This window comes from Neovison vison, chromosome 4, assembly GCF_020171115.1.
Source record: "Neovison vison isolate M4711 chromosome 4, ASM_NN_V1, whole genome shotgun sequence".
Taxonomy (NCBI): Eukaryota; Metazoa; Chordata; class Mammalia; order Carnivora; family Mustelidae; genus Neogale; species Neogale vison.
Window position 1 is genome coordinate 41,870,963 of NC_058094.1, and position 12,341 is coordinate 41,883,303.

The 12,341-nt window shown below is 40.4% G+C and overlaps 1 protein-coding gene and 1 non-coding gene across 8 annotated transcripts in view; both read right to left on the reverse strand.

Moving 5' to 3' along the window:
- Positions 1-2,632: 2,632 nt before the first annotated feature.
- Positions 2,633-2,818, reverse strand: LOC122905581. Its single transcript, XR_006384365.1, has one exon. It is a non-coding gene; the product is annotated as a U2 spliceosomal RNA (small nuclear RNA).
- A 4,063-nt stretch (positions 2,819-6,881) lies between these two features.
- Positions 6,882-12,341, reverse strand: part of ESRP1 (epithelial splicing regulatory protein 1) — a 58,844-nt gene continuing 53,384 nt past the window's right edge. For all 7 annotated transcript variants that reach the window (XM_044245286.1, XM_044245284.1, XM_044245285.1 and 4 more), the window contains one exon: positions 6,882-8,343. In XM_044245286.1, coding sequence (XP_044101221.1) covers positions 8,323-8,343 — 21 coding nt within the window. In that variant the 3' untranslated portion in view covers positions 6,882-8,322. The remainder of the gene's footprint in view (positions 8,344-12,341) is intronic.

A 12,341-nucleotide genomic window follows, 5' to 3' on the forward strand; every position in this document is an offset into this window, starting at 1 on the left:
CCTGAGATAGAGCCCCACATCCAGCTCTCTGCTCAGCAGGGAGCCTGCTTCCTCCTCTCTCTCTGCCTGCCTCTCTGCCTATTTGTGATCTCTGTCTGTCAAATAAATAAATAAAATCTTTAAGAATAATAATAATAATAATAATTTATCAGACATATCTATACCTGCTATGTTGAGAAGTAATCACACTTGCAAATTATAGGGATCTTAAAACCAAAAGAGCATAATGATTTGGGGGGGGGAGGGGGGATTGTTTCCTACCAAAATTGTGACTTAGCAATGTAACAATTTATGTGTAATAGGGGAATTGGCATAACATTTATTTTTAAAATACAGTAAAAAAATCAATTATGACATGACTTAGATATAGATAAAATTTTAAAATCCTATTGGAATCTTAGATATCTAATCTAAGCCGGAATCTTAGTATAGGACCCTGATGAGCCAGTAGCACCACATGTCCAGTAGATGGCAGAAGCAGCCAAAATCATCATGCGTAGGTAAATTTTATACCAAACTGTCTCCTTGGATATGTATTTCAATGTAAAAGTATACCATTAATAAATGGACTAATGCATTTTAACATCTTTAAAAGATTTTTATTTATTTGAGAGAGAGAGCGAGCACAAGGTGGAAGCAGACTTCCCAATGAGCAGGGAGCCCAATGCAGGATCATGACCCTAGCCAAAGGCAGACGCTTAACCAACTTAGCCACCCAGGCGCCCCTAATTTTAATATTTTTAATGGTGTTAAAGAAAAACAGTTTTTTCTGTTTAGCAACATTAAAATTTATGAAAATTCTGAAAGCTGTATGTAACTACTTTTTTTTTTTTTTTTAGAATCACATTAGTTTTCCCCTTCAGGAATGAACATAAACTTGTTCATTCAACAAACAGGTATTATGTATAAATATCCCAAGCAGGGACTAATCACTAAGGATACAGTGGGGAAGAAGTTACACATTGCTCTGATAAAAGTTACAATAGCTAAGAAGCTGATTATAGGGAGATCTAGGGAATCAGGAAAGACCTTCCTCAGGCAATTATTTCGGTGTAGCAATTGGTCAGTGAAGAGAGGAATAAGAGGGGAAAAAAAGTTGTTTCAGACAAAGATGGCAAAGGACTAGAAAAAGTACAACAAAATGTAGCATATGAGATGAGTGTCTTGGAAAAAGCTCAGCAAGTAGCGGGAGGCAGCCCATGCAGTATCACATGGCCATATGTGGGAGGGGTTTTTCCTGCAGCAAATGGGAACCTTCAAAAGATTTTTTTTTTCCTTCAAAAGATTTTTAAGAACATGTAATCATTATGTGTGTTATTATTGCACACATATGAAAAACAAAGAGGCCAGGAGGAAACTTTTGGAGGGGATGAATGTTTGTGGCATTGATTGTGGTGATGGTTTTCACCTGTGTAAACTTAACTCAAACTTACTGAGCTGTATATGTTAAATATGTGCCCCTTTTTGTATTTCAGTCAGACCTCAATAACTTTTATTTTTTTTTTTAAGAACATACAGGGGTGCCTGGGTGGCTCAGTCGTTGAGCATCTGCCTTCGGCTCAGGTGAAGCCTGGGATCCAGCCCTGCTTTGGGCTCCCAGCTGGGCAGGAAGCCTGCTTCTCCCTCTCCTACTCCCCCTCCTCGCTGTCTCTCGCTGTCAAATAAATAAATAAATAAAATCATTTTTTAAAAAAAGAAAGAACAGGGCACCTGGGTGGCTCAGTTGTTGAGTGTCTGCCTTGGACTCAGGTCGTGATCCCAGGGTCCTGGGATTGAATCCCACATCGGGCTCCCTGCTCAGCGGGAAGCCTGCTTCTCCCTCCCCCACTCTCCCTGCTGTGCTCCCTCTCTCGCTGTCTCACTCTGTCAAATAAATAAATTCTTTAAAAAAAATAAAATAAAAAAAGAAAGAACATAATTGGGGGCTTCTGGGTGGCTCAGTTGGTTAGGTGTCTGACTGTTGATTTTGATTCAGGTCATGATTTCATGGTCATGGAATTGAGCCCCGCATCTGGCTCCATGAACAGTGCAAGTCTGCTTGAAATCTTCTGTTTCTCCCTCTATCCCTCCCTATCATCCCCCCACTCTGCACAGCTTGCACTTTGTCTCTCTCTCTAAAATAAATAAATAAAATCTTTAAAGACCATGTAATCAGATCTGTGGTAATTAAAAAAGGGTTTTTAAAAAGCATTTTGGCAAAAGAAAGCAGAATTTGATAAAGAGTCCAGTATTGAGGCAAAAACATGTGAAAGAGAAAGTTAAAGAACGACTTCTTAACTTTGGCATCCAGGGGTTTGTGGCACTGCTTCCTGAAGTAAACGGAACACAAGGAGTAGCAGATCACAGAGATCATAGAGAGAGAAGTTCTATTTGAAGCATGTTGAATTTGAATTGCCAGGGGAGATGTCCAGTTGGAAATGACCATTTTAGTGTTAGGTACAGAAGTCTGTAGCTCCAGCAGAGGAGTGTGGAAGGAAATGAGTTTGTCCAGAGACTGAAAAGAAGGAAAAGGTAGCTGAAGAAGGAACTGGGAGAAATAATATCAAGTGGGGAAGATGACTCACTAGGGAGGCTAGAAGCAGAACAAGCTGAGAATTTCACATGGATTTTTTTTTCCCGACTGTCACCCTAGAGGGGGTGTACAGTTCTTAGAAGTGCTGCAGTACCAGGCTGATGTGTGGAGTGGATGGAACAAACTCCTATTCCAGGTGCCTTATCTGAAAGTCCATTTAACATTGTCCTTGGATAAAGACAGCAGATATTAAATTGATAGGAGCAGATACTATGCTTGATCTTAGCCAAATGGCTGAGAAGCGGTTCACACTGATTTTAATTTTTTAAAAAAGATTTTATTATTTATTTGACAGAGAGAGATCACAAGTAGCCAGAGAGATAGGCAGAGAGAGATGGAGAGCAGGCTCCCCAAGGAGCAGAGAGCCCGATGCGGGGCTCGATCCCAGAACCCTGAAATCATGACCTGAGATGAAGGCAGAGGTTTAACCCACTGAGCCACCCAGATGCCCCTGGTTTTAATTTTTTAAGGATTTTATTTAGTTATTTGAGAGAGAGGGAGGACAGGGAGAGAGAGAGAGGGAGAGAGAATCTCAAGCAGACTCGACGCTGAGTGCAGAGTCCATCTCCGCAGGGCTCGATCGCACGACCCGAGATCATGACCTGAGCCAAAATCAAGACTTGGACACAACCAACTGAGCCACCCAGGTGGCCCCACATTGATTTTTTTAAAAAATTTATTTATTTAAGTAATCTCTGCACCCAGAGGCTCAAACTCCACTGGGTGGAGTTCGAACTTGCACTGACTGAGCCAAACAGGAGCCCCTACATTAATTTTTTTAAAATATGTTTTTGGTGTTTAATTCTACCATCATACAGGTTGGGGTTATAAAACATTGGCTCAAATTCAAATGTGTAGCCAGAAGCTTTGTTACCCATTCATCTACATTCACTTTCAGAACAGAAACAATATGCAGCTACTGAATAATTCAGGGGCTGAATTAGAGGCATGCTGGCAATAACATAGAAAGGCAGACCCAAGGAACACTCTGAAGCCCTACTTTGTGACATTGTAAACAACAAACAGTATTTGTGCTGTGCTCAGAAAAAGAGCCAAGTGGATAAAGGAGCAGCTAGGAGAGTATCAACCACATCACCCAGTCTCCAAATCTTTTTTTTTTTTTTTAAAGATTTTATTTATTTATTTGACAGAGAGAGATCACAAGTAGGCAGAGAGGCAGGCAGAGAGAAAGGAAGGGAAGCAGGCTCCCCGCTGAGCAGAGCCCGATGTGGGACTCGATCCCAGGACCCTGAGATCATGACCTGAGCCGAAGGCAGCGGCTTAACCCACTGAACCACCCAGGCGCCCCCAGTCTCCAAATCTTATTTTCCAGGTCCCTCCCTTTACTTTCTGTGCAGCTGTGAGGTTTTACTTAACCGATGCTTCCATTTTCTAGTCTGTCATAATGGCAGTACCTACTATATAATAGGTTGTTGTGAAGATTCATTTAACCAATATAATGCTTATTACTGTTGGACATACATGTTCTCGGTAGTGGTTTTGTTGTCAGTCACGGTATATTCTTCCCATATAATGAGTTCCAGCTTGGTTTTTGGCTCCACGTATCTCTCCACATTCCACCTAATGGAATTGTGTTGGACTACAATGAAATTAGGACAAAATATAAACCTAAGATAGGGGCAAGTCAAGTAATTTGCTTCTGAACCTTTTTTCCCTAGGCCCACACATTGGGGTCTTGGCTTTTACTATGTCACTCAACACAAAGGAAGCAGTAAATGTGTAGAAAAAATAGTTTTCTCCCTAAGGCACCCACGTAGTGCACTTATTCTTGAATTTCATCATCATCATCACGGCCTTTGGTTTTCAAAGTTTTCTTATTTGTTAGAAACAGAGAGTGAGAAAGAGAGAGCCCACAAGCAGGGGGAGCAGCAGGCAGAGGGAGAGGCAGCTCCCCACTGAGAAAGAAGTCCGATGCAGGATTCCAGGGTCCCAGGATCATGACCTGAACGAAAGGCAGATGCTTAACTAATTGAGCCACCCAGGCGTTCCTGGTCTTCAAAGTTCGGATCATCTCCTGCCTAGTCTGTGCTTCCTTGCATTAGCACATAAGACTACAGCACGAACAAGTCAGATTTAACCTTGAACTAAACGCATCCATAAACAGAATTTCCAATAGTTCAATTTTTTTTTACTCGGGACTCAATCCCAGGACCCTGGGATCATGACCTCAACAGAAGGCAGGGGCTTAACCAACTGTGCCACCCAAGCACCCTTACCAATTTAGTTTTGTTCTTCTACTCTTCTCAAGAACATTACCTACTTTAGTGGCTTAATTTTTTTTTTTAAGATTTTATTTATTTGACAGACACCAAGAGAGGGAACAGAAGCAGGGGGAATGAAAGAGGGAGAAGCAGGCTTCCCGCTGAGCAGGCAGCCTGATGTGGGGCTCAATCCCAACACCCTGGGATCATGACCTGAGCTGAAGGCAGACGCTTAATGACTGAGCCACCCAGGCGCCCTAGTGGCTTAATTTTAAACTTGGAGATCTCTTTGTTTTATTTAGTAATATCTACACCTAACACAAGGCTCAAACTCACGACCGAGATTGAGCGTCCCACACTCTTCCGACTGAGCCAGCCAAGCACCGGAGGATCCATTTTAGGCTTGACCCAAAGGATTTGGTTCAAAATAATACAATGGGCAAACAAACTGTGGGTTGCTGGGGGGAGGGGGGTTGGGAGAAGGGGGGTAGGGTTATGGACATTGGGGAGGGTATGTGCTTTGGGGTAAATTGGAAGGGGAGATGAACCATGAGAGACTATGGACTCTGAAAAACAATCTGAGGGGTTTGAAGTGGTGGGGGAGTGGGAGGTTGGGGTACCAGGTGGTGGGTATTATAGAGGGCACAGCTTGCATGGAGCACTGGGTGTGGTGAAAAAATAATGAATACTGTTTTTCTGAAAATAAATAAATTGGAAAAAAAAATCTTAAAAAAAAAAATAAAAAAAAATAAATTAAAAAAAAAATTAAAAAAATTAAAAAAAAAATAAAAAATAAAAAAAAAATAATACAATGGGCAAAATGAAAAGAGATATAAAGCAAGATGGGCCTGGAGTTCATCATTCTACTTTCATATGTCCCCAACAGCTGGGGAAAGTAGGGCGAAGAGAAATTGTGCAATCAGCTATCAACCTGAGACGAAACTTTAAGGTCTGTTATTCTGGTCCTCTTTATGCTCATTTTTTTTCCTTCCTTTACTCCACACCCAGTTTTTTTTTTTTTTTTTCTGCCAGGAGATCATCTACACGTGCACTATCTCAGGGAGGTAAATAGAAGTTAACCAAGTTTAGCACGGGCAGCTTCTTGGTTACAGCAAGGAATAGCCTGGGCAATGTTAAAAGCCTGCCAGGGACAGAATGGGGGTCAGAATTTCAGCTTGCCGAAGATCTCTGCCAACTCCTTGCAGATGACAGCAGACACCCTAAGGTGAAGTACAAACCTGAAAAGACGGACTCCATTTTTGTAAATGACATTGAGGACTGGGACTGAATTTCCCAGGTAAATTAAACGTCCTATCCCATGAATGCTTCACAAGGGCTGAGTGAATGCAAATGTGCTGTCCAGAGAAAATACAGGTATACTTCTTACCCATGATGTTATAATCCAAATTCTGAATTGACATACTCAAGCTCTGTAACAAGATTATGTATGCCAAGGGATCCTGACAATATAGGATAGCTCTGAAATAGAACTCAGCCAAGCCTTGACTGTACTCCTGAGGAACAGACAGAATTCAGATTTGAGAATATTGTGGAAATCCATATGGGCAAAGAGCAATTGGAATAGAAGACTGTGTGGAGTTCAGAAACAGTACTCCATCTTCTCAGTTTTCTGTGGCTTATGTAGGTTTTTAGATGGTCAAGTAGAGCACCAGTAATAAAATGCAAGGACAAAATCATCTCACTGATGTCACAGTTACACATTTCAGAATGAAAGTTTCAGTGATTTATGCTTTAAAGGATGGCTGTTTGGGAGGCACCTGGGTGGCTCAATCAGTTAAGCAGCTGCCTTCAGCTCAGGTTATGATCCCAGGGTCCTGGGATGGAGCCTGCTTCTCCCTCCCCCTCCCTTTCCCTGCTGCCAAATCAATCAATCAATCAATCAATCATTATTTTTAAAAAGGGGGTAGGGTTGTTTGACCTGTACCTGGAGTGCACTTATCCTTGGTGGCTTTTACAAACCCTTATGGCAACCAGGGAAAAACCTTACCACTTTGGAAAAACATGGCTTACCCATGCTCTACCACCATGACCCTAACTCTTCCAGGGATAAAAAAAAGCACACATGCTTTGAGATTAAACAGGCGGGTTTTATTATCAAATGTAACAATTCTACGAAAACTCTAGTACCATGGTTAAGTATTACTTTCTATCTTAAAGTCTCTCAGAGCTTTGGGCTGACAGCATCTTAAGGCATCAAGTATAAACAACTCTTTTTCTGATCTTAAGTGCCAGTTGTCACCAATTTTCAGACCAAATGTTGTGTTTTGTTTTGTTTTTTTCCTACTGCAGTTAGAGGGCCATTGCTGGTCAGGTGAAGAGGGAATGTTTGGCTCTCCATTCAAGGTGTTAACCAAAAATAATGCAAAGGAAATAAAAACAGCAACCACAGAAGCCTGCAGGGCATTGCATCCGAACTAAGGACAATAGGAGTAACTTAAAGACACATGAGCACTTAATCAAATCCTGTTTTCCTCTTTGGAGTTGCACAAGGCAGCAGTACTAGCTAGCTAGTGTCTAATATTGCACTTTTTAGCATAAACACAGCTAAACACACAGTGCTAAACACTGACAGCATCAGTACCTGCTCTAGTGGCTTCAGTGTTTACCTCTCAGTCCAGCATGCTGACTATAATCCTAGGCTTTTAAAAAGTTTTAATTATTTGACAGTTAAGGCATTAGAGAGAAAGTTTTAAGGCTCTATCTTAATATATACAAGCATTCACTTCAGTTAGTATATTGCTTTCTAGAATACACTGTTCAAATATTCTCATTTTACGATATTAAAAACTATGGAATTTCTCTTATTAAAGTCCAAACCATCGGTAATGGGCAAAGTACAATATAAAATAATACATATTAAGCCACAATGTTCAGTTACAGTTTAAACTAGAAATTACTAACTACAGATAGCTGCTTCATTTTTGGTTTCGCATTTTGGCCCCTAGTTCATTCTTATTTACAACTGGTACCTGCTGAGAAAAAAAGGAAACTTTGAAGCTAGGATTGTTTGGTGGTGGGTGCCAGAGGTCTTCTGATTTATCCCAAGGTGTTTAAAAAGGCAGTTGCGTGGTTTAACTGTAAGACTTAAGGATTCCAAGACCTTATTCTTGAATTAGTAAGAGGGCACGCTTGTGCAGAAGACATGGAGAAAGAGAATGAAAAATGGAAACAGCTTCCATGACACAGTTCCTGATGGAGATGGTAGACACTAGTATTTTTTGTCCAAGACTTAAAACTTAGGAAACACCTACGATGCCACATTAGCTGGAAGTAATGGAGTCACCTGATTTCAAATTCACATTTTAAATGCCTATTTGCAATCAGCAAGGAGCCAGGCGTGCTGCTTGCTATAAGGATTTGGCTTCACTGGCTCAAGTTTTTTTTATTCTACCAAAAGATTGGGCAAAAGCCCACCGTCCAATCATGTTTGCTGAAAATACTGCAGCCTGAGCGTAGACAAACTTCCCCTGAAGTTGCTAGAAGTTGTCATATCTGACGGCTTCAGGATCACCATACATCTTTTAAACACTGAAAAAAAAAACAAAAAACAAACAATGAAAGGAAATATTATAGTCTCCAAATTTTTCAATTATTGGCAGCTATAAAAAAATTATTTTGAATGACACAAGGTCTTAAATTTTAAAAAAGCCTTAAGGTAGTCCAGATTTTTATTTTACACCAAAAAAACTGGCTTTTACATGGCAAGTTTTCAGGGAATACAATGCTGGCAAATGAAGTTTCTGTGATACCTGGCATTTCCACAACTCCCTGCCCTGTGTATTACCATGCATGATCATGTGCAGGCTGAGACCTCCACACTTCACTCAGCTCCCTTGTGAAGAGTCCATTTTACAATGCCAATAAGCACACCGACATTCCTTAGTCTGGGTTCCTGAGTTACCACAGCATTCTTCTGATAGTAGAGGCTCAATACCATTGTTAAAACCATGAAGACAATTTTTAAAAATTAAATTCTAATATAAGAAATTTCAAATAAGGTGAAGCAAAAATATCCAAGTAACAAGCTATGAGGCATGACATTATAGTTAACATGAACCCTACATGTGACTAGCTGATGAACAACCTTGATGTGGATTGATTCATTTATCCACACAACCATCCTGTAAGATTACCATGTTATCCCCATTATACAGATGGGGAAATGGAGGCATAGAGCTATTAAACTAGTAATAAGCAGGTCCAAAATTTGAACACAGATTGGTTCTACTATGCTATTTCACTTAATTTCACTTACACACCACACTTGGGCTCCATGCTCAGTGGGAAGTCTGCTTGAGATTCTCCCTCTCCCGCTTCCCCTGCTTATGCAAAGCACGTTCTCTCTCTCTTATATAAATAAAACTTCAAAAAAAATTACTACAGGATGCCTCCCATTTCCCCTGCTCATGCTCTCAGCAGTCTTTTCTCACTCTCTCTTAAACAAATAAATAAAACTTTAAAAATTACTATGGGATGCCTGGGTGGCTCAGTTGGTTAAATATCGACTTTTGGCTCAGGTCATGGTCCCACGTTCCTGGGATCAAGTCCTGTCCTGCATTGGGCTCTTTGCTCAGTATGGAGCTTGCTTCTCTATCTGCCTTTCCCTCTGCTTGTGCTCTCTCTCTGACAAGTAAATAAAATCTTAAAAAAAAAAATTACAATTTGAAAAAAATTACAACCATATAAAAAAAATTTATAATTTGGTGGCTTAAAACAACAGAAACTTGGGGTGCCTGGGTGGCTCAGTGGGTTAAAGCCTCTGCCTTTGGCTCAGGTCATGATCCCAGGGCCTGGGATTGAGCTCCACACCAGGCTCCCTGCTTCCTCCTCTCTCTGCCTGCCTCTCTGCCAACTTGTGATCTCTGTCAAATAAATAAAATCTTTAAAAAACAAAACAAAACAAAACAAAAACAAAAAACAAAAAAAAACCCCAGAAACTTACTCTCTCACAATTCTAGCAGCCACAAGTCTGAAATCAACTTATCATCCAGGATGCATACTCTCCAGAGGCTCTTGGGAACACTCTTTGCCTCTTCCAGCTCCTGATGGCTACAAGTGCTCCTTGGCTTATGGTGGCATCATTCCAGTGTCTGCCTCCATGCCTGTACTGCCCCCTCTCCTTCTGCCTCTTTTGTAACTGTTGTAAGGGTCCACCCAGATAATCCAGGATAAACTCCTTCTCCCAAGATCCTTAATTTACATTTTTGGCCAGATAAGGTAATAGTCACCAGTTCCAGGGATTGGGACACATATTTCGGACCACCATTCATCCTGCTACAAGTACTCTGCCATGCTCAATGGAAAAGAGTATGAAGATTGAAACTAGAAGTCATGGCTCTTTCGTTCAGCCTGGTCATAAGCTGTAGGACTCTGAAAATTACCCAGCTTCCTGGGTTTCCTTTCCTTGTCTGTCAGATGGAGCCGTGGGGGCACCCACCCCAATGCCTCACAGTGCTGTGAGAAGACTCACATGACATTGGAGGTATAAAATGCCTCAACAGCATAAGGTCATCTACTGATGTGAGAGAGGACTGGTGAGGATAAATCCGACTAGTAATATAGAGGAGTTGAAAACAATATATAGTCACAATAGAAGGTTTAAGGGGAAAAGAAACTAGGTCCAAATTGCATGAGGGCATACACAAATGAAGCTGAAAGGAGACATTCGTTGTGGTTATTTCTGGAGGGTGGAATCATTAGGAGACTTCTTTGTACCTGTCTATATGTTCCAAATTCTCTAAAATGAGCACGTAATACTTTTGTGATCCTTATCTCCCAGGGTTGCTGAGATCATTAAATATCTTATAACTTAGGCCAAGTGTTTCACACAGTTAACTCCAAGTGACTTTAAAAAAAATTCTCAATATAAAAAGCGTATTAATCTGATATTATAATAAAATGCAAAAATATGGGTTTTGACAGAGCAACTGATTTGCTATTCTATCCTGACTCCAAGCGTAAGACAGAATCAAAGCTGAGTAATGGCTATAGTCAATTTAGGGTATTTCTAATGTAATAGCAGAAAGTTTCATTTCTAATTTAATATGTTCCTTTTTCTATATAGATCTTTATTAAGTTCATAAACAGCATTTAGAGGTTGAACAAAGAACATTTCAAATTACAAAGTACGGACCAAAAAGAGTATCAGAAAATTAAATTAATGTCTCCCATCATTGTGAACTAAACTAGAAAACATCCCACTTCCCACTGCAAAGTATCTGGGCATGATACTCTTTGATCCCCAAGAGATCTTGAAACCTCACAGAAAATGGCAGAGAATCACCACCTCCACCCCAAAACTGAGGTTTCAAAAATCAGAGGGAGAGCTAAGAACCCAACTGTCATTTTTCATGGACAACAGTATACTACTGATAACCATATTTTCCAATTCAAAATCCGTATGTTTAAGGGCCATAGGCTCCTCAGCCATAAAAATGGTAACAAAATCTGAAGATGGTATGCCAGGAAAACCAATTTCAGCAAACTCAATAATAAAAAAATGAAGAAATTAAGCCACACCAATTCCTGACCATGTCCCCAAAATATATTCTCTTCAGTCTCACAAAGAAAGTCAATATTCTTTAAGAAAAGGTTATCGGGGGCACCTGGGTGGCTCAGTGGGTTAAGCCTCTGCCTTCGGCTCAGGTCATGATCTCAGGGGTCCTGGGATCGAGTCCCGCATCAGGCTCTCTGTTTGGCAGGAAGCCTGCTTCCCCCCCTCTCTCTGCCTGCCTCTTTGCCTACTTGTATTCTCTGTCTGTCAAATAAATAAATAAAAATCTTAAAAAGAAAAGAAAAGGTTACCAATTAAAAAACTATTTTCAAAAACTATCAGGGTTCCTTCCCTCCAGGTATAGACAATGAAACTTAAAAACATTATGTTAACAGAAATAAGCTAATTATGAGAGACAAATAATGTGTTATTTATGAGGTACTGAGAACAGTCAAATGCGTAGAAATAGGAAGTAGAAAGGTAGTTGCCAGGGCCTGAGGGAAGAGAGAAATGGGGAGATCCAGCTGGAGAAGATGAAGCTAGATGGTGGTAATGGTTACATAATCATGTCAATGTATTTAATGCCACTAAACTGTACACCTAAAAATATTTTGTTATGTATAGTTACCACCATTAAAAAAAAAAAAAAGGAAATGGAAAAAAAGTACACCCAACTCAACAGAATTACCATAGGACTCAGTGATTCCACTCCTAGAAACATGCCGAAGAGAATTAAAAACAGGTACTCATAAATATTCATATCAGCACTATTTAAATAGCAAGAAGGTGGAAACAACCCAAACATCTATCAGTAGAGAAATGAATAGATGTGGTATATCCATACAATGGGGTAGTTCAGCCACAAACAGGAACAAAGTACTGAGACATGCCATGTCAAGGATGAACTTCAAAGACAAGTGAAGTGAAAAGCAGCCAGACACGAAAGAGTCACATGTTGTAGGATCCCATTCATATGAAATATCCAATATAGGCAAATGCATGCAGAGAGGAAGCATACTGGTTGCCAGGGTCA